The 22,243-nt window shown below is 43.8% G+C and overlaps 2 protein-coding genes across 2 annotated transcripts; both read left to right on the top strand.

Moving 5' to 3' along the window:
• Nucleotides 1-286: 286 nt before the first annotated feature.
• LOC122651088 (probable 2-oxoglutarate-dependent dioxygenase AOP1.2) lies at nucleotides 287-2,596 on the top strand. Its single transcript, XM_043844422.1, has 4 exons — nucleotides 287-298; nucleotides 1,417-1,670; nucleotides 1,811-1,994; nucleotides 2,402-2,596. The coding sequence occupies exons 1-4, from the start codon at nucleotides 287-289 to the stop codon at nucleotides 2,594-2,596; spliced, it is 645 nt and encodes a 214-aa protein (XP_043700357.1).
• A 6,457-nt stretch (nucleotides 2,597-9,053) lies between these two features.
• LOC122651087 (probable 2-oxoglutarate-dependent dioxygenase AOP1) lies at nucleotides 9,054-13,197 on the top strand. Its single transcript, XM_043844421.1, has 3 exons — nucleotides 9,054-9,492; nucleotides 12,120-12,444; nucleotides 12,952-13,197. The coding sequence occupies exons 1-3, from the start codon at nucleotides 9,104-9,106 to the stop codon at nucleotides 13,195-13,197; spliced, it is 960 nt and encodes a 319-aa protein (XP_043700356.1). The 5' UTR covers nucleotides 9,054-9,103.
• Nucleotides 13,198-22,243: the final 9,046 nt, after the last annotated feature.

Below are 22,243 nucleotides of genomic sequence, written 5' to 3'. Positions count from 1 at the left end.
AATGAACTCTCATGAAATTTAAACCAATACATCAAGACCTTGTGTACTGCAGATAGGTGTGTCAATGGGCTAAGTTGGATTGGGTTTATTTAAAACCCCAGCCCAACCCTATGGTCTGTTAACTCAACCCAAGCCCAGTCCACCCTAGGTAGCTAGGGCTGTATATCTCTGCCCAGGCCCAAACCTGTCAAGCTCAGCCCAACCCAGCCCAGCAGTGATTGACCTTGATTGGCCTAGGCTTTGTCGGGTTGCCCCTGATTGACTCTTATCATAAATCATAATGAAGATGGGTGGAATGGTATGCACTGTGTAGTGGTGAATTAAAAATATTTGTGGATTAAGAAAATGGGAAAAAAAAACTCTTTCTAGGAGTGTGGCACACGCCAAAACTCCCATGAGTCTTATCTCTCTCCTCCCTATATAAAAAGACATCTCTGCCCCCTTGTTTTAAGGAGGAGATAGATAGACACATGGAGTCCTGGCGTAGGCCACACTCTTGGACAGAAAATTGCTTCCCTATAGGTGTGAATGTGTGATGGTGTGGGTGATATAAATAATAATGAATTTGGTGTATTAGTGATGATAAATATTTTTATATGCATAGACTGAAATAGACATAATGTATTTAGGATCAGATCGGGTGGGGTCAAGCTCAATGCCTCAACCCTGGCCCTACCCGGCCTCATGCTTCAAAATTCCAGTCCCAGCCCGCCCAACAGATTGAACAGTTCAGCCCAAGCCCTGCCCCGGGCTCATGGCGGGCTCGGCTGGTTCGGGCTAGCCAAGCTTTTTTGACACCCCAAACTCTAGATGGGAGGGAGATGGGAACATGAGAGCAATTATGATATAATCAAATCCAGATGCTCAAACCCTGAGGAGATGTAAACTGAAATGGATATGAATCGGAAACGTAGATTGGAACGGATTGAATGGTCAGGATCGATGAGGAGACTGTTTTCTCAAAGTAGTATGATTTCCTTTATACACTGCAGGAGCACCTGTTCATCTCTGCAATGGAAAGGTCAAAAGTTTTTTTTTTTTTTTTTTTTTTCCGATAAAGTAGAAAGGTCAAAAGTCCTCACCAGATGGCCATGGCTTCCCTGAACTCCATGCATGCAACGTTCTTGAAGTAAACATTTAAAGTATTTAGGTACGTTTCACTACGAAGCCAGGGAATAATCTTATTTTTGGTAAATCCCATTAATTGCAAACTAAAGTCTTCTTCTTACCTCGCTTCTCTCTTCTCCTACATAAAGGGGAGCTGATCCTGGTTCCTACTTACTAACAGAGATAGCTAAGGAATTAGAGGGAGAGAGAGAAGAGATGGGTTTTGATTGTTGTGAAGGAGAGATTCAGATTCCATATATTGATCTTAAGAAGGAGCTGTTGAAATCGAAACAAGGGAGTGAAGAATAGAAGGAATTGTGTGGAAAAGTGAGAGAAGCATGTGAAGAGTACGGTTGCTTTATGGTGAGGTATGATGGTGTCCCTGCTGAGCTACATAAAGAGATGTTCATGGCCATGAAGGATTTGTTTGATCTTCCAGTTGAGACCAAGCAGAAGAACACAAGTCACCTACCATACCGTGGGTATATTGGTAATTCAAAGGTGGCTTCTCTGTTTGAGAGTCTTGGCCTCGATGAAGCAGCTCAAGCTTTCACTCAACTCATGTGGCCCCAAGGCAATCCGGCCAGCTTTCTAGTGAGTCACAACTTTCTTAATTTTCAGTTTAACTTTGCGTATAAAATCATTATTCCATCGGAGAACTAACAACATTTGGCTTGTTTGGTATTTTTGGGTTTGTTAATAGCCAAACTATAAATAGTTGTATCAGTGGAAAGATGCAGGAGCTGGAACTACTGATCCTGAGAATGATATTAGAGAGCCACGGTATGCCGAAATTCTTCGATGCGCTTGCAGAGATCTCCCGCCCTGTCTTTCAAATGATGAAATATAAACCACCGCCGGCAAGTGACGATGCAGGCCTTGGCCTGGTACCCCACACCGATAAGGGCTTCCTTACAAATCTGTGCCAAGACCAAGTGAAGGGCTTCGAGTTACTCACCAAACAAGGCCATTGGCTCCAATCCTCACCCGTGCAAGGCTATTTTCTTGTCGTCGTTGGTGATATGTTCAAGGTAATTAATTCACCACTTGTTAGGTATTTGACCGATATACCGGTAGGTAAGCCATTTCCGTGAGTTCAAACCCATGACGTGGTGTCATATTTAATCATACATTGTTGTTGATAATGGTAAATTAATTAATAATAATGGTATATTTATATAGGTACGTGTGGATCAATGGGAGGCTACATGCAGTGGAACATAGGGTGGTGATGAGGAGAGAGAGAGAGAGAGAGAGAGGTATTCATGCGTATTGATTGTTTGCATCACCAAAGGATGGGGAAGTGATTGAGGTGCCCAGTGAGATGGTGGACAACAAACACCCACTTCTCTTCCGACCCTACAAATACACCGATTTCGTCAACTATTCCAACTTCAATGTCAACAGAAACCCTTCAAGTACATCAACTCCATTTTTCTGGTGTTTCAAAGTGTTTCATATGATTTATGGAGAGATATGTTGTGAGTGATCCGTCTCCGTAAAAAAGACTATTTCTATGCTTGGCCAAAGAACTCCAAAATAAAAGCCAACATTTCCATAGATTTTCTCCTGAGTCCATAATGCTCTGTTTAGTTAGATGTGAATATAAGACATAACCCAATAAATTAAGAGATGGCTGAGAATTTAGCTCCATTTGGTCCAAGTAATTGGAAAAAAAAATGGCTAATAATCAGCAAGAATATATTAATGGGAAGTAGTTTTCTATCCGAGAGTGTGTATACGCCAACATTCCCATATGTCTAATTCTCTCCTCCTCAAAAAAAGGGAGCAGAGGTGTCTTTTCATATACGGAGGAATCAGGAAAGAGATAGACTCATGGGAGTGCTAGCATAGGCTACACTCCAGAACACATATATTATATAGAAAATGAAAAAAAAAATGAGATATACAACAAAGGTTTGGAACAACCTAGTCATAACGATAAGCAAGGAAATAGAGCTTGAAACTACTTTTATATCTTCAAATATTTTCACTGCAACTATAGGAACATGGATCATGCTTTCCTCAAATCGCCTAATATTTCGTTTACTCCGTATATAAAACGGAACAAGAATAAACAATATCTTCCAAGCAATCCAGTCATTCATAGAAAATATACATCCAATACAACATTGAGAATATATATATATGAGCATGCAATCAATACAAAACATATGCTATTTCAAACATACCTGGATCCATAGGGAGAAGGTTGCTTAAAAGAATGCTCCCTTGTCTGTGACGACTGCTGAACTTGTCTTCCCTCTTCTCTTTAGGTTTTCTAGGACGTACACTTAAAGGGCCAATGTAGACTATATAAAGAGTGAGAGTAGGAGGACCAGCCCTACAAAAGAAACAAATCCAGTCCACTCTCATAAAAGGTAACAATATATTTAAGTATACACACACTTTTTTTTTTTTTTTTTTTGGGTAAACAAGTCTTTATTGAGGATCAGACATGCATAAACTCATGAAGGCAGTGAGGAACACAACTCACACAACCATGGAGAGGATAGGGGCCAATCAGTTGTGCATGTTAACGACAAAGCCCTCCTAGCCAAGGAGTCAGCAACACTGTTAATCTCCTGTGTAATAGAAACAAAACAACAAGATGCAAAAGAATAAGAGAGGTGAATGATGTCGTCCACTAGAGATAGCTTTCAATGGCAAACCATTGTGGTCTCTACAAACAAAACCAACACCCAAACTATGGCAGATTCTTTAGTTGGGAAGGCCCTATCTTTGCAGTGTTCGACAGTATGGCCAAATTCCACTTCGTGGCTAAGGAGCCTTGTATTCTTGTAACATCGAGCTCTTTTACTGCTTCTCAATGAACTTTCTTTTACCAAAAAAAAACTGTGATCACCTTACTAATAATAGACCAATCAAACTTACTCACTCCAATAAACTCAGCACTTTCACTAATCCAATTTTACCAAAATATGACAATGATCGAAACCCTCGGCTACAAGTTGAGCCTTATATTGCTCAATTTCACCTTTAGAGTCGCTCTTGGTTTTGAAAAATCCATTTGCAACCAATCGCGTCTGCACCCTTGAGGTAATTCAATCAAATCTCAACATCATTAACAACCATAGAATTCAATTCATCATGTATGATATCCATCTATTGGGACGAATTTGGACAAATTTTTTTTTTTTTTGGGTAATTGACGAATTTGGACTATTGACAACTTGTACAATCAGAATCCATACTAACATCGAATTCATACTGTTACAAGTAAACAACAATCCGACTTTTGGTGAGACACAGCTTTCTCTTCTTAACACCTTATGCCTTCTCCACTAAATCTGTATTTCAAACAAAAATAATCCGTTTTATTTGAACTACATTGTTTCTTCATAATTAGAGGAAACAATGTGAAAGCTATAAGATGCCAAGTCTAGAACATATTTTGAAATTCGATTTTTCTCTCTTTTCAGAATGCATTTTAGATCCTAAATTTATTCGAGAATACTCACCAAGCATAGCCTAAGGCTACATGTGTTTCGACATGTTACAATGTCTTTTATTTCTCCCACACCATTTCACGAGCCCGATTCACCTTCACGTTTGTTTGCATTGTATGTAGGGGGATTCTGATCCTCTACAGTCGGGCAGGTAGCGGCCTTGGTGTTGCCCACACCCAGACAAGGGCGAAATAACCGTTCTACCCACTGCCCGAGTACCCTGCCTGAGTGGGGTCCACGCCCTTATCTGGATGTGGGCAGCACCAAGGTCGGTATCTGCCCGGCCATAGAAGATCCAAATTGTGTTTGTAGAGTGTTTGCTTGATACCTGTATAAAACAAGGGCATTTATGTAAATAAATAGAACAAGTGTCGGGAAAACACCCACAGGCCACAGGTGAGCCGGACTCCCTGTCACTCCCATTATATGGTCTTTGGGTGTCAAATAGTAGTGAGACGATAAATTTTGCGGAGAGGGTCGTGCACGAAACTGAAAATGGAATAGATTGTAATTTTTAAGTACTTAGATTTGAAAATTGATAATTTACTTGGAAGCCTTATCTTGCTACTTTGGATTTTCTCCTTTTAATTTTTATGGAAGGCGACTTTGGATTTGGAACAACTTATCCTATCCTATATAAATCTTGTTTTGTCATCGATCAGGTTCCAGGTTAAAAGTATTTGATTATAGGTTTTTAATTTTCAAGTTACCAATCTAAGCAACTCCTTATATATATTATAGTCTTGGGGCGTTGTTCTCTGTGCCGCAGCGCAGTCTGCGCCCAGGCACATGGGGGTGGGCGCAATGATCACCCTGCCCCCTGCATAGACTACCCATGTGCCTAGGTGCAACCTGCGCTACAGCACAGAGAACATTCTCCCTATAGTCTTATAGATGAATTTGGGACAATAAGGGGACCATTTCCTTCTCTTCTTTTGCCAACCTTGTTTAAACTTTCAATTCGAATTTCCTTAACTTCCCTTCATAAATTTAGCTCGTCTCCAGGGAGGCGTGTGCCCATGGTGCTGCCAGGGGGCATCAGCAGTTGAGCTATGCCGCACACATCTTGGCGCACACCTAGGAATGTGTGCGGCACAATCCAATGGCTGGCAGTGCCCTGGGCGTTCCCGGCCTGCTCCTTGGAGACGATCCTGATCCTCCCTTCACCATGCGCTCATGACAATTCCTACGTACATGGATTAACAAAAACTTCATTTTTAAATTGCATATGGGTTTAGTGTGTTATTAATTAATGTACATTACAAATAAGAACCCTCCAATTATGCGATAAAACAGAATGACTAACATCATATCGAAAACAAAACAGTGACATTTTCTCTTTCTTAATCAAAGTCTTCCAATTGGGACGGAAGACTTGACGTGTGAAACTGTTTGATCCACTTCCATTTTATGATTTCATAAAGCTTGTAATTCAAAATCAATGTGTACTATATGTTCTTATGAGTAAAATTTTATTTACTATAAAATCAAAGTCTTCCGACTGTGCGTCATTTCATTTATTCAATGATAAGACACCAAAATTAAGAGAGAAAGATAGAAGATTAGTGTTAAAGTATGTAAATTAGAGATATGAGACAAAGAATTAGAAATACGTCTCCATCTTATTATTTGACTCATTATACAACAGACACACGTTTATTACGTGATTGCACATTTCTTTAATGCAATTAATTGGAACCTTTGGCTCTTAATTAGAAAGGTGATGGAGACTTATTGTTAAAGTGGAAATTACCTAGATCTACAAGATAAGATATTTAATTATAAAACAAATAGGTTTAAAATTTATTTTATGGGTCGCTATTCTCTGTGCTGCGGCGCAAACTGTGTCCAGACACATGGGGTGATGGGGGTGACATTTCCACCATTCAGGGGGTGGGGCGGTCATTTCGCCCACCCCCATGTGTCTGGGCACGAACCTACCTCACTTCAAGTTCTTGCTACAGAAACCAGATTTCTGATATGGACTTCATTGATAACGAAATTTATGTCTGTAAATTTGGATCTTTATTCACAGATTCGATTAATTAAAGATCTAAATTTCAAATCCATGGCTATTTCTGAATGAGTTGATTCAGAATCAAAGAGAAATTTGCAACTTAAGAAGAAGAGGAATGAGGGTTTGAAAATGGGAGAGCAGACAGTAGCTAGGTGGAGGAAAAGAAGAACTCACAAACAAGGGGATTGGGCTCCTCTCCTTGGAGGGCATCGTTCAATGAGGCATCCAACGGCTCTGTCGTGTCTCACACATCCCGATGGTTGACTGGGCACACATCGGGATGTGTGCGACCCAGCCCAACCGTCAGATGCCTTATTGGGCACTCATTGGGCGATGCCCTCTAAAGAGAGGAGCTGAATCCCAAGCAAGAAATCTTTTGGGAAGTTCAAAATTTTTTGTGACCATATGAGCAATTGAAGATTAAGTAATTCATTACAAAAATGTAATTAATGAATATAAAATAAATTTTAAACCTACTTATCTTGTAATTAATGTTCTTATCTTGTGGATCTAGGCAATTTCCCCACTGTTAAATTGAAATTCGAAGGTCACTATAAGATTGAGAAACACCATAATTATGATAAATTTTTTTTAAAAAAAAGTACATGAAGTCATGAAGTTCAAGTGGCCTTACCACTAATCATGTGAGGATCACTGTGATCTATTGATCAAATGGCCATACAACCGTTTAGATGAGTTCAGATAATTCTTACAATTTTTGACAAATAAGATAGGAGAGATTTTAACATTCACAGCACCTCCATAACAAGGGGAAATGAGGATTCAATCCAGTAATCTCTCAAAACTGTAGTTCAAGGACCTACTCAACAGATTTTACAATTTTCATACAGCTTCCGCACAAAAGTAAACTCTAAATTTTATGTCAACATGATTTCCATGGCCCTTCCACTAGAAAACCTCGAATTATAGTCGACTTCTGCTATATAAGAGCCCAGCACTCCCAGGAGGCATCCAGCCGTTGAGCTGTTTCACACACATCTCTAAGCGTGCGCCAAGATGTGTGTGGCACAGCCCAACCCTTGGATGCCCTCTGGGCAGTCCCTGGGCGCTGAGCTCCCTGGAGAGGAATTGGATCTGATACTTGCTAGCATGAGCCCAAAAGGGTCTGAGCAGTAATTATTGGTGGCACAACTGTTTGTGTCGTTTTCAAAACTCTCAAAATAAATCTGAGTTGTCTATTTTTATGGGGTTTTTTTTTTTTATCTAAACCATTTGTTCCTACTTAGAGCTGAGAGAATATACAATAATGTCTAGAGTATACTCGTACACATGCATGAACATAGGTAAAATACATGCCAATACAAAGAAGTATTTGATTGAATTTGACTATAAAATTTGATACACGGCTAATCTAGAATACGCCATCTACCCAACTATCGAAATAGACACATCATTTGTCCACATAGTAGAATAGATCCCTTATAAGAGTTTTTTTTACAAAAAAATAGAAGCTAGTAGACCTTTGTGATAATATTATTTTGTCATAAAAAAATATCTTGACAAGTTTTAAAGCTTCCCTTACTGAAGAAAATGATGTGCAGAGGGGACCTTCTAAAATGGGTAGAATATTATTTTGCATCATGAAACCATCAAGGGGATTCTCCTGCACGGCAGCCTGCATAGAATAGCAAGCTGACGGTTTCTCGATGCAACAATATATACACGAAAATGTTAAATATAACGAAATCTTTTGATAATATCTTTTGATAATGATATAATGATATATAAATCACTTTTAAATTATTTTGAATTTTTTTTTTTTTTAAATACTTGATTTAAAGAGTTTTTGAATAAGACAAGAAGCCATATAAAAAAAAATGGAAAATGTTCTCTTTTCTAGGGCTGCAAGATGTTCCAAGACAGATGAGGGTGGGAGAAGTGACCGCCCCACCTCCTTGAATAATCAAAATGATCGTCCCGTCCCACCCCATGTGTCTAGGCATAGCCTGCACCCCAACACTCCTTGGCAGAGAATATCGCCCTTAAGAAAAGTGTCAAATTCTAATACATGTGTCGTTTAGACAATCCTGAAGTAATTAGGTGCGTTGTTTACGGATCCAGATCCTCTACTGCCGAGCTGTCTGGCAGGACCGTGCTGCCCAGACACGATGAGGCGCGGAATGACCGCCTTACCCCCACTCGGGAAAGAAGCTCAGGCAGGGGTGAGGCAGTCATTGCGCACCTCGCCGTGTCTGGGCAGCACGGTCCTGCCGGACAGCTCGACAGTAGAGGATCCAAATTGGTTGTTTACACCCCCCCAAAAAAAAAAGAAGTAATTAGGTTGGGTTTCATTTTCTTTTGTATTTTTTACTATGAATAAGCCACGTAATAATCTTATTTTTAGTAATTGCTTGCAAATGGGTTCGGTTTTCTTTTTTACTTGCTTCTCTTCTTCTATATAAAGAGGAGTTGTTCCTGGTTCCAACTTACTAACAGAGATAGCTAAGGAATTACAGGGAGGGAGAGAGAGAGAGAGAGAGAGAGAGAGATGGGTTTTGATTCTTGTGAAGGAGAGGTTCAGATTCCATATATTGATCTTACAAAGGAGCAATTGGAATCAAAACAAGGGAATGAAGAATGGAAAGAATTGTGTGGAAAAGTGAGAGAAGCATGTGAAGAGTATGGGTGCTTTATGGTGGGGTATGATGGGATCCCTACAGAGCTACGTGAAGAGATGTTCATGGCCATGAAGGATTTGTTTGATCTTCCAGTTGAGACCAAACAGAAAAACTCAAATCCCCAACCAACCCGTGGCTACAGGGGGAATTCAGGGGTGGCTCCTCTGTATGAGAGTTTAGGAGTCGATGATGCACACTGTCTCGACCCAGCTCAAGCTTTTACACAACTCATGTGGCCCCATGGCAATCCAGCTTTCTGGTGAGTCACAATTTAATTTCTTTTCAAACCAAAATAATCTTTTTTTTATTTTTTATTTTCGGTAAAACCAAAATATTAATCCCTTTATTATGACTCTTGAACTAGAGTTAGTGATCTCTCTCTCTCTCTCTCTCTCTCTCTTAGAACTCAAATTTTCTTCCATGAATAGAGTCATAATCCCTGTCTTTGGCATGTTAGATAGTACAGTCCTCTTGGTTTTTAGTACTGTGTATCCAAACCTTGTGTATCCTATGCCATTTATTTAATTGAATTTCTGTCTATAAAAATAAATGGAATCATAATTAGAGTGGACAAAGTAACTCTTATAAGATGAATCTTTCATCCCTAATTGTACTATCACAATAAAAAGCTCATGGAAAGAAACTTATTTTCTATTGGTATTTGGTACAAACCTAATGCACAAAATGCGAATTTTTTGGAAAGCGTTTTCCCTCTATTTTGTAGTCTTGATCTTTGGAAAAATATTAAATAGCACGGTGCATCTTGCTGTCACCACCAAGGTGGTGAAGTTAGAAGTTGTAACTTTCGTTTAATTGCCCATTGTCTTATACCAAAAAGTTATTTAAATCAAGAGTACGTAAAAAAATATATTTAACATAAATTTTTTCTTTTTTTTTTGGACAAGTATTTAACATAAGTTGAAAGTGACTTTTATTATGTCATTTTCAATAGTTATTATTATCCATATGAAATGACATGGTTTATCCTTGTGGAAAAAAATAAGTACGTGTGTTATATTAAACTATGAGGAGGTATCGTGAGTATGAGGCAAAGTAAGTGGGGTCCGTGTAATTTGCCCTATATTATAAGGACAAAAAAGTAAATTTACATTAATCTTGTTGTAACCAATCATGGTGACAACAAGATTTCCCCTAAATAGACACCCCCACAAAATTATTTTCTTATTTCTAATTTTTTATTAGATTCCAATTGATTCCCCCTTTTCTCACAATCTACTACTCTAGTCATCCAAGCCTTCATATATTCAATCAAACCCAAGTGATTCATTTTCTTTCCCTACATTACAATACGTCAGAGCAAAAGGTTTTATGAACCGTCTGATGCATAGAGTATTTATGGGTGACCATCAGCTAATTGTGTCATGTGGATTGATGATGTGGCAATACTAACAATTGGATATATTTAGTTTGTCACTTGGACAACTTCAAGTAAATTAAAAGTTGACATATATGTGAACAAAGAATCTTTGGTCCAACTTCTCTACATAATTTCAGTACTATTAGATCTTCTGCATTTTGTTAATTTTGCTATAGTTTTTTTTTTTTTTTTTTTTTTGGTATCTAAACATCCAAATTAACCCTAAATGACTAAATTTCCAATTTTTCAGCATCCACCAAATTGCTTGGGCTTTGGTCTGGAGTTTGAGTCCTTTCCCTCCATTCGCAATGGTTATTGCAATTACCACCCTTTTTGAGTCCCACCCTCTCTTGGGACACTATCCTAGTGGCCTATGGACACACTCATAAGGATTGACCAAAAAAATTGTTTTTGCTTCTTTTTTTTTTGAGAAAATAGACTAATTATGGACCCTTTAACACAATCAAGGAAGTAGACCTATGCAGAAACCACAGGATTATGATGATAAGATGGATCTATCGTGATAGCAACCATTCCAGGCTATTCATTCCATGTAAAAGGATCCAGACTATCCTTACGTGAAGCCTATTCATGTAAATTTTACGCTCTTTCTTTGAACTTTCCATGCATCTGAATCCAATAAAGGTAACAAACATAGTGAATATTGCTTCCATAAACACCCCTCCTCCCCTTATAAATGGTAAAAATAGGACAGGTACGTGGTTGGCTCTCACATGTACGTTCACCTATTGGTACATTCAGAGGAATCGAACTTTGTGGTGCACTGCCACTACGTCCAAACATAGAGGCAAGCAAAATGACTGATGTGGCCCCATAAAAAGGCAGAATTTTTCGGGAACACGGTGGTCATTTCTCACACCTCTGTATTTGGGCACAGGGGTAGTTGATAATAGTATGGACAGCAGAATTTGAATTTGAATTTGTGTGTATTTCATTGAGGTAAGAGTATAAATTTATACAAAGATTATAGGGGACAAATCCAAAAATAACTCCTATGATCAAGTAACGGATATGAAAGAAGATATGAGAGTAAATCACCCTAATTAGCTCCTAAGATAATGCTACAGAGTATATCACCCGGATCTTATGAAGACTCATATGGTAAGAGTAGTGCACTGCTAAAACCCTTTTTTGTTGTAGTATGCGTCAAAGTTATGTTCTCTTCCCAAAAAAATATAAGGAAAAAGATCGCTATCTAGTCATGTGCAGTGCGCAGTTCTTGTACCTAGACATAGGGCCATGCAAAATGACCACTAAGGGATTTCCACTTTTTTATGAAAGTATCACAATCATTTTGTGCAGCCCTCTGTCTAAGCGCAGGACACACGACCAGGTACTATACTTTTCCCCAAGAATATAATGTGAAGAGCAGAAGAAAGAAAAGAAGATGGGATATAAAAGCTTTGTCGCGTGTAATGGGAGAACTAACCGTATTATTTGTCAAAATTTGAATTGTTTGTTTGTTTTTTTTCTTGGATTGAAAACAGCCAAACTATGAAAAACATGAGCGAAAAGATGCACGAACTCGAACAATTGATCCGGAGAATGATACTAGAGAGCTACGGTATGCCAACATACTTCAATGCCCTTGCAGAAACCACCCACCCTGTCTTCCGTATGATAAAATATAATCCACCGCCAGCAAACGATGAGGCGGGCCTTGGCCTATTGGCCCACACCGATAAGAGCTTCCTCTCAATTTTGAGCCAAGACCAAGTAAAGGGCTTCGAGTTACTCACCAAACAAGGCCATTGGCTCCAATTGGCACCCTTGCAAGGCTCTTTCCTCGTCGTCGTCGGCGAGATGTTCAAGGTACTCACTCACCCTCACCCATGCTTTCAAAATAATTAAAGGCTGGTAATAATAATAGGATCCAGATCTTCTATGGCGCAGCTGTCTGTTCGGCCTGTGCCTTGTGTCTGTGCAGCACAGGCAGGACAGACAGTCGCACTATAGAGGATCCAAATCCATTAAGGGTAATAGTAAGCCATACGACCAAGCAGCACTTGATAGTAATAGGGATCCAGATCTTCTACCGTGCAGCTACCCGTCTGGCTTGAGCGGCGCAGACACGGGGCTACGTGCAATAACCGCCTTACCCCCGCTTGGACAAGGGTAAGGCGGTCATTGTCTGCACCGCTCGGGCAGCTGCACCACAGTCAACTAACTGTGGTTTTTGTAGAAGGCATGGAACATACATGCATGGAAGGGTTGACTGAGATTAATTAAAGCTAATTAAGATTGATTAACTCATTGATGGTTTATTATTTACATTAGATGGTAAATTAATTAAATAAATTAATGGTGATATATATATAGGCATGGAGCAATGGGAGACTTCATGCAGTGGAACACAGGGTGGTGATGAGGGGTGAGAAAGAAAGGTATTCGTGCGTATTGTTTGCAATACCCAAGGATGGGGAAGTGGTTGAGGTGCCGAGTGAGCTTGTGGATGACGATCACCCTCTTCTCTTCCGACCCTTCAACTACATCGATTACATCTACTATTGCCTCTCTAACTTCAACATCACCAGAAATACCCTCGAGATCTATTCTGGCGTTTGATCCCATCACTTAATTTTATATATTTCCTCTTATATGTATTTATATGAAAATACCTATTTTCTTGTGGAGATCTTATCAATTTCCATGCATTAGTTGCAAAATAATGATATTAATCAATTTATATATAGGTAATTGCTCTTTAGCATCGTATTAATGTACTTTTAAATAAAGTGGCAGTTCTAAGTGCCTTTAGTAAGAATCTTATAAATAAAATGAATCAAAAACCAAATAAGGAGAAAAGTTCTCTACGTGGGACGCAGGGGCCACGCCTAGACACATTAGGAGTAGAAATGATCGTCGCCCCCAACCCCAACCCCAACCCCAACCCCAACCCCAATGAATGGTAGAAATTCATCCCCAATGTTTCAGTGCATGGGTTCTCATTGGATGTTGTGCGAGGCATGGCCCCTACATCCCACGCAGAGAACACTCCCCCTAAAACAATTAAGTGTCACTAAATGTTCCTCATGTAATATATGGGTTTACCAAAATTCAAAAGCTGCCTTGAGGGTTCAAAAGATTAATTTTCAAGTCTATCGTAACATTTCAAATCATCACAGGGTTACCTAGAACACGTTAAAGTGGTGAAAAAGTAGTGTCTTGTGACATTACTTGTCGTCATAGACTGCATGACACTTAAACCACATGTCAAATATCTCGTGATGCTTCAAAATTTACAAAAAAAAAAAGACTATAATAATGAATAATTCATTCATCTTAGTCCTTAACTGTATAATCTGTTTTTGGAAATTAAATTGTTGAAAATTGTTTCTAGAAATAGTCGCCAAACACCCCGTTAAGAATGTTCGTTAAACAATAAAACAAACAGGCTATTTAGCCCATCATTAGTCTAAAAATAGTTTCCATAATTATTCCAAATAGAAGCAATTCACGAAAATAGTTTCAGCGATTCAACTCAGTCAACCACCTCAGCTGGGGTGGGGTGGCGGGTCAATGGGTCAGGTTCTCCGGTCGGGTCAACGAACAGGTCCATGAGTCGGGTTTCAAGTTGTTTTCTTGATCCAGGTTATGGGTCAATCAAGGCATATGAACTAAGCATCAATTTATAGCCCAAAAGCCATTACCTTAATTTGGGCTCAACATTAATTGGGCTTAAAATTAAAATATTAAATAGTCGGTCACAAATTAATTTGATTCAAAACTTGCTCCAATCATCTAATTACTAAAATTACCAAAAAAAAAAAAAAAAAAAAAAATTACTAAGAAGAACAGAGTAATTATTATAAAGATGGGACGAAAGAAAACAAAGTTCAATTATTAAGAAATAGCATAATTAACTCAAACAAAAGAAAAGAGTTTCAGCTCCATTAACAAGTACATCAAACTCATTTTCCAAGGAAATATGGATTTACCACTATTCATAGTCCTTATCATAGTTCATGTTCCTCGGTGAGTGCCAACTCCAAGATAGATGTACCTAGTCATATGTAGCTCTTTGATCACATCATTTATGTCCATTCGATTCCATGGTGATTCAACTGAGCAAGAAACTCTAATTCTAATAATTGAATTAAGGCACTCTTGCACTCTATCATTCATGCATCTTCGACTTCCACTAATGTTAGTTACAATTATTAGTTCCTCTTCTTCATCTTCTTCTATGAAGAGAAGTGATGGGTCAATGGCAACCGTCACTCCACCATGCAAAGCCATCTCAGACCAGTAGTGAAGATTAAAGGTATCTCTAAATATTTCATGAGTAGATCGCTTCGTGTGAACGTCTCTAACAATAGAATCTCATAACTGTACAACATGTGTTGAAACATTAACCATTGCACTATACTTTGTAATTTATACATCTTAGATTAGTACTTTTATAAATAGTGAGAAAAGGAACAAAATCAATTGGTCTCAACTCGAAAAATAACATGACATGGAACAGGAAATGTCTGTCATGATATACCCAATATACTTGTTGCGTGTGAAAACCTCCGGTACTTGGTTCGCCCGCGGATGAACCTGCAAAAACCAAGCAATGAGCGCAAGAGGGCCGGTGTGGCTCCGGCCTAGGACTCTCCGATGCTCAAGTCAGGTCTTCAACGCGATAACAGAACTCGTAGTAAAAAGCAAGATGTGGAATAGAGCTCCATACCGGTATTTATAGAGTAAGTAGGAGATGAGACGGTTGGGAGAGTCCTAGTATGGTAGGAGTCCTTCTTTCGGAAGGTTCTCTCGCGTAGAGAGCGGAGTGGAGAGTTATTTTTGGGTCGGACTCTTATTAAGGTAAGAGTCCATGTAGAGTGTGATTCGTGTTGCGCTGGGATCGTGGCTCGGTCCTTATCCCGTGATTCTCGGGATGTGTTGACGTGGCCCGGAGATCCCCGGTGGGGTGCTATGGGAGCCCGAATGGAGGAGGGCTCGGCCTACGAGGTCGGCATGTGGGGTCGGCAATGGAGGTCAGCCCGAGTGGAGGTTGGTCTCGGCCATGAGGTCGGCTAGGAATCCCCGGCTGACCCGCATAATCTCGGCCTCGCCACCGGCCAGCTCGCTCAAAAATAGGCTTTGTCGGGTGACTTATCGGATATGGGGTCGGCCCAATTTCCCGCTCGGCCCAACTCGGTTCTCGGATTGAGGTCGGGTCGGCCACGCGCAGCCTCGATAGGTGGGGTGTTTTATGCCTCATCACAGCCCCCACTCATCGTGTGTCGGCTCGGCGCGATGAGTGAAATTCCGGCGCTTGTCGGGAAGATTCTTGCGGTTGAGCCGAGATTATTTATCGCTCGGTTTGACGCCGCACGATCCGACGGTTGGCGTCGGTGTCACGTCGCAGCTCATTATGGCGGGCTCGGAATTCAAACGTCCTTTGATCCGGGCCGTTGGATCATGTTGAGCTCGTCGACCGTTGGATCAAGAGGGACCCAAGGATTATAAATAGGTGACTCCTAACTATTCATTCTTCACTGCTTTAAGTTATTGACTTCTCGGCAAGTTTGGATCCGTCACCTCGGTAGATCTCGTCGCTTGCTTGCTCGACTTCTCGGCAAGTTTGGATCCGTCAAACTCGGTAGATCTCGCCGCTTGTTTGCCCGCGATCGACTCGGCCGAAGCTTCGTTCGTGATCAACTCGGCCGTCGTTTCATTCCCGCCAGCAGCTCTTCTTCAACCAATAAGTCTTCTCCGCCAAAGATGTCGCTTTGTAGTAGTCCTATGGGCGAACCGCTCGCCAGTAGGCGGCAGAGGGCACGAGTCCGAGCCGAGAACTCCCATTCGCTCTCCCACCATAGACCTTGGGCTCGACATCGATGAGCCCGACGTAGTGGAGCTTCGTCAAGCCGAGGTGGCCGAGCCCCGTTACCCATGGAGTCCGACCACGCGGCCCAATCCACGGCCGCAACCGGCCGAGAATCCGAGCCGCCCTCATCCGATGAAGAGTCAAGTGAGGAAGATTCATCCGAGGTGGGGCTGGCTCGGCCAGCTCGCCTACCGACGCCCGAGCCCGAGGAAGGTAGTGTCGGCACTGCGTTCGAGCACGATCACGGAGGCCGACCTCGACTATCCGAGGACGACCTACGCCATCCCCGAGGACATTCAGCTCCGAGTTCCTAATCCCGGGAGATGGCACCTTCATCGGGCCCGGCGAGGTGGCTCTGTACGAGACGCCCTTCAAGTACGGGTTTCGGCTCCTGTTCTCACCTGGTGGACCAGATCTTGGACCACTTCCACCGTCCCCCGTCACCGGTGCCGAACTCTTGGCTGGCCGTGTATGGCTTCTACTCTTTGTTCTCGCGAGATGGGCCGAGGTGCGAGCGTGGCGCTCTTTCTCGGCTCTTCTTCCTGAAGAAGTCTCCCGAGAAGGGCTGGTACTATCGCCGCCGATCCGGGAAGAGTACGGCTCTAGGCGACCACAATTTCTGGTCGGCACGCCGACCTTCAACAAGTATTGGAAGCCTCGCTTTTCTTCGCTTCCATTCCCAACAGCCCTCTCCGAACCGAGTGGAAGGAGATGAACCTGAATTACGTCAATAGGGTACTACCCCGACCGAGAACGAGATGACCTCGCCGAATCGATCCCCGGCGTCCGCCCTTCGATGTCCTCCAGCCTTCAGGACGAGGGGTTTCTCCGAGTTGGCATATGACCCGGGTAGGAGCCCTTGCCGAGCCTGTCTTTGTTGTCCGAGCTGACCTCTTTACTTAGCTTTCTTTTCTTGTTCGACTCGTTTTTTGTGTTTTCGATTTCTCTTGCAAGGGTCGGCCACATTCCTCCTATGGACACAGCTGCTACGGCCGAGATCATCGCGGACACGAAGAAGAAAAATTCGAGAAGAAAAACCCGGCGAGTCCTCCAAGGCCTCCAAGGGCAAGGGCGTGATGCCGGACCATCGGACGCGGTGGTCGGTCTGGAGGCCGAGAAGAACACGGGTCGGCCGGGTCTCCGAGGAAGGGGAAGGGCCAAAAAGTCGAGAGGAGCTCGCCGAGAGACATCAAGCGCCAAAAGCTCTCGGTAAACTCCGACGAGTGGCGGCCTTTCGCCGTGGCCTCTCCCACCAATATCTCCCCATACGTCCCGGGAGGGCTTGCCAACAACGTTCTGTGAGGCCGACTGGCGCCTCTTCCCGGGACTCGGCCTTGACATCGGGCGCTCACGCCAAGGAATGGCTGGATGCGGTCGGCCCCAGCCGACAAGGAGAAGCTCGAGGCGCTGTCCGACCCCGAGCTCCCTCTCCACCCTATTTCAAGACTTCAATATGGTAAGTTTCCTTGTCGGCTCTTGCCTATGATCCATATGTGTAGTTTATCCCGATTCTTTGTTCTCATGCTTTTTGTAGGGGTTCGCCAAAGCAAGTGGAGACCATGCTCCGCTCGAGCGGCTCTGACCGAGAACTATTCCTTGGGCGTCCAAAGGCAAGAAGGCTTATCAGACGCCCAGATGCCGCTTCGAGGCGTCGGAGACCCAAGAGAAGCTCACCGCGCCGAGGCCGAAGTGGAGAGCTGTCGGGCCGAGGTGGCCAGCAGAGAGAGAGGGTCCGGGCTCTGCAGGCTCGGCTCGCCGAGGTGAAGGAGAAGGCCAAGGAAGATCTGCCACGGCTCGGAGCGCGGCGATTAGCGACTATCTCCACTCGGAGGAGTACGCCAATATCTCGCCACGAGATCGGGAAGCCTCCTTCGCCAAGGTTTTGAAGTCGGCCGAGCGAGCTTTTGGCCGAGATCAAGGCCCGTATCCCGATCTCAATCTCTCCCGCTTTGACGATGATGCGACTACTTTTGCAAGGGAGATGGGAGATGAGGAGGGAGCCGAGGTCACCCAAGCTTAGCCCCGGAGGCACCCGCTTCAGCCGACGTCGTCCCTTCGGGAGCTGGTCCTCAAGATCCTGCTGCCGAGCCCAACACCGTGGATGCCTCCGAGGGTGCCTCCAAGTCCCACGCCGAGGAGGCCGAGATGTAAAATTTTCTTTTTTTTTTTTTTTTTTTTTGTATGGGTGGGGCCAGCTGCCCTTTTGTAACCGTGCGATCACCGGCTTCCAATGAATAAAACAACTTATTTTTGTCAAAATTTGTCTAAGTATTTGAACTCGGCCCTCAATATTCTTTTCCTTGCGTATTCTATTTTGTTTGTGGCCGAGCTCGAGTTGTTTCCCTAGCCGAGCTTAGGAACTCGTCTCTTTTTTATCCATGTTCCACGTTGTCGGCGGTTTCGGCCATGCAACGCCCGAGGTCAATGTGATCCTCACCTTAGTTGTTTAATTCGCCTTTTCCTTCGATCCAATTGGAGAGGCTATCATATACGCGGACACGTGGCGAATATCCTTCCCCGGCCGAGCCCAATGCCTTAGCTTAGTTTTGTACTTTGTTAGGCTCGGCCAAATAAGAATGGCGGCCCTTGAGATGTCGGCCATGTCTATTTGGACAGGTCTTACGACCCTGGACAACCTATGAGGGTCGGTCTTTGATGTCGGCCTGGTCTATGAGGACCGGTCTTATGACTTGGCCACCGACCTATGAGGGTCGGCTCGTGATGTCGGCCTGGTCTATAAGGACCGGTCTTATGACTTGGCCGCCGACCTATGAGGGTCGGTCTTTGATGTCGGCCTAGTCTATGAGGACCGGTCTTATGACTTGGCCGCCGACCTATGAGGGTCGGTCTTTGATGTCGGCCTGGTCTATGAGGACCGGTCTTATGACTTGGCATGCGACCTATGAGGGTCGGTCTTTGATGTCGGCCTGGTCTATGAGGACCGGTCTTGTGACTTGATCGCCGACCTATGAGGGTCGGTCTTTGATGTCGGCCTGGTCTATGAGGACCGGTCTTATGACTTCGACTTGGGAGCTTGCCAATACGTTGAGTGTTGGAGGAAAAACTTTATTGAATCAAATGTCGGAATCGAAACCGAATACAAGCATGTTGAATTATTGAAAAAACTTTTTCAAATTTTCCGAGTTCCAAGGTCTCGGTACCTTCTTGCCCTGAGTCTCATAGCGATATGTGCCAGGCGAATTTGCTTGGAGACTATGTACGGCCTTCCCGCTTGGTGCTAATTTTCCTTGTTGCCTCGGCCGAGATGCGCTGAGTTTTCGAGAACAAGGTCCCCTTGGCGAAAATGCCGCTCTTTGACTCTTGAGTCATAGTAGCTTGCCGTCTTCGTTGGTACGCCGCGTTTGAGTAGGGCATTTTCTCGGACTTCATCGAGGAAGTCCAACTCATCGAGTTGAGCACTCGGTATGATGAAGCCATAACTTCAACCGGTGCGAGGGCTTCGGTCCCATAAGCGAGGCGAAATGGACTCTCCCGGTTGGAGTTCTTATAGTCGTCCGATATGCCCATAGGACGCTTGGGAGTTCTTCCACCCATCTCCCCTTGGCCTCATCCAACCTCCTCTTAATGCCGGCAAGTAATGTTCGGTTGGACACTTCTACTTGTCCGTTTGCTTGTGGGTGAGCTACCGAGATGGGTCGAAAGTCAATGTGAAAGTGCTCGCAAAATTCTCGGAAGGCCGGGTTGTTGAATTGCGCGCCATTATCGGTGATGAGAACTTTCGTAGCCGAACCGGTAGATGACCTTATCTCGAAAAAAATTTTCCATGTTCTTCGGTGATGGTGGCAAGGGGCTCGGCCTCGACCCACTTGGTGAAGTAATCGATCGCAACTACTACGTATTTTCTACGTTTCCCGATCTTTGGGGTGAAATCTCCGAGAATGTCCATTCCCCACATAGCGAATGGGATTGGGCTCGGCATTGAGGTTAATTTTGTTGCTGGTCGGCTTGGGATTGGCGCGAACAGTTGGCACTTCTCACACGTCTTCACGTATTTCATGGCCTCTTCCGCATTCTTGGCCAATAGAATCCTTGCCGAAGTATCTTGTATGCAAGAGCTCGGCCGCCCATGTGACTCCGCATATTCCTTCATGCACCTCGGCTAATGCATACTCGGCCCCTTCGGTCCCGGAGCATCGGAGAAGAGGGGCCGAGATTGCCCTTTTGTAGAGCACTCGTCGATCATCGCGTACTTGGAAGATCGGATCTTGACCTTCCTTGCTTCGTCTCGATTCCCGGGAGCAGGTCATTTTCCAAGTAGTTGACAATGGGGTCCAACCAGTCGGCCCATCCTCTTCAATGTGCTTTATGCTTTCGTCTTGTAAGGATGGCTTCTCCAATATTTCTATGTATACCGACCGGCCGGATATTGGAGGTCGGCCTCGCCAACCTAGATAAGGAGTCCGCCGCGGCATTCTCTTCTCTGATATTCGAGTCATCTCGAAGTGTTCGAGCTTGGAGATCGGATCTCGGGCTCGACCCGGTATGTTATCATCCTTTCGTCTTTTGCCTCGTAGCCTCCGTTGACCTGGTTGACCACGAGTTGGGAGTCTCCTCGCACCTTCAACCGCTTTATGCCCATAGCTTTGCTGACTCAAGTCCAGCTAGAAGGGCTTCATACTCAGCCTCATTGTTTGAGGCGGGAAACTTGAACCTTAGGGCATATTGGACCGAAAGCCTTCGGGCTTACTGGACTAGGCCGGCCCCGCTTCCTCCGGAATTGCTTGAGCCGTCAACATTCATTGTCCAAATCGGGTCGGCCGGCCCCGACCTCTTGGACTGTCTTTTCTCCTCCAACCTCATGTTCGGGCCCGTGCATTCGCAATGAAGTCGCCCAGGGCTTGTCCTTTTATCGCCGTCCTCGGCCGATAGCTTATATCATATTCACTTAGCTCAACTCGCCCAGAAATCAGCCGTCCCAAACGCTTCGGGTTTGTGTAATATCTTTTTGAGTGGCTGGTCGTCGATACCACGATCGGATGAGCTTGAAAGTACGGCCTTAGTTTCCTTGCAGCCGTGATTAGGCGAATGCTACTTTCTCGAACCCGGAGTACCTTGTCTCGGCATCAACAAGAACGTGGCTGACATAGTATATCGGCCTTTGAGTTTGACTCTCTTCCTGATCAACACCGCACCGACCGCTACGGGAGTGGCGGCTAAGTAGACTTGAAGTTCCTCTTTTGGTTCGGTCGGCTGAGAAGAGGTGGGTTCTCCAAATATTTCTTCACTCTTCAAAAGCTTCTTGGCATTCGGATGACCAGATAAAATCTTTTGGGTTCGGATATTCTTTAGGGCCTTAAAAAGCAGTAGGCACTTGTCGCCCGATCTCGACATGAATCGCGCCAACGCCGCAACACGTCCGTTTAGCCTTTGTACTTCTCGGATCGTCCTTGGAGGACTCATCTCTTGGATTGCTCGATTTTGCCGGTTGGCTTCGATGCCTCGACAGAGACCATGAAGCCGAGGAACTTTCCCGAGGTTACGCCGAATGCACACTTGGCGGGATTCACTTCATCCGGTTCTTCCTCAATACGCCGAAGGCTTCTTCCAGGTCGGCCAAATGGTACTCGGCCTTTAAACTTTTCACCAACATGTCGTCAACGTAGACTTCCATGTTCTTTCCGACCGCTGCGGAATATATAGTTCACGAGGCGCGTATGTCGCTCCGGCATTCTTCAATCCAACGGCATGACCTTGTAGCGAAATTCTCTTGGTCGTTCGGAAGGCCGTGTACGACTCGTCCTCCTCATGCATCATGATTTGGTTGTAGCCGAG

Source organism: Telopea speciosissima, chromosome 2 (genome assembly GCF_018873765.1).
Source record: "Telopea speciosissima isolate NSW1024214 ecotype Mountain lineage chromosome 2, Tspe_v1, whole genome shotgun sequence".
Taxonomy (NCBI): Eukaryota; Viridiplantae; Streptophyta; class Magnoliopsida; order Proteales; family Proteaceae; genus Telopea; species Telopea speciosissima.
The sequence above is the reverse complement of the archived record's forward strand: the minus strand, read 5'-3'. Positions and strand labels throughout refer to the sequence as shown.

Coding starts and splice junctions, on each gene's coding strand:
- LOC122651088 (XM_043844422.1), top strand. Junction 1,671..1,810: donor CAAGCTTTCACTCAACTCAT/GTGGCCCCAAGG, acceptor GTTTGTTAATAG/CCAAACTATAAATAGTTGTA. Junction 1,995..2,401: donor ACGATGCAGGCCTTGGCCTG/GTACCCCACACC, acceptor GCATCACCAAAG/GATGGGGAAGTGATTGAGGT.
- LOC122651087 (XM_043844421.1), top strand. CDS start 9,104: ATGGGTTTTGATTCTTGTGAAGGAGAGGTTCAGATTCCATATATTGAT. Junction 9,493..12,119: donor CATGGCAATCCAGCTTTCTG/GTGAGTCACAAT, acceptor GATTGAAAACAG/CCAAACTATGAAAAACATGA. Junction 12,445..12,951: donor TCGTCGGCGAGATGTTCAAG/GTACTCACTCAC, acceptor ATATATATATAG/GCATGGAGCAATGGGAGACT.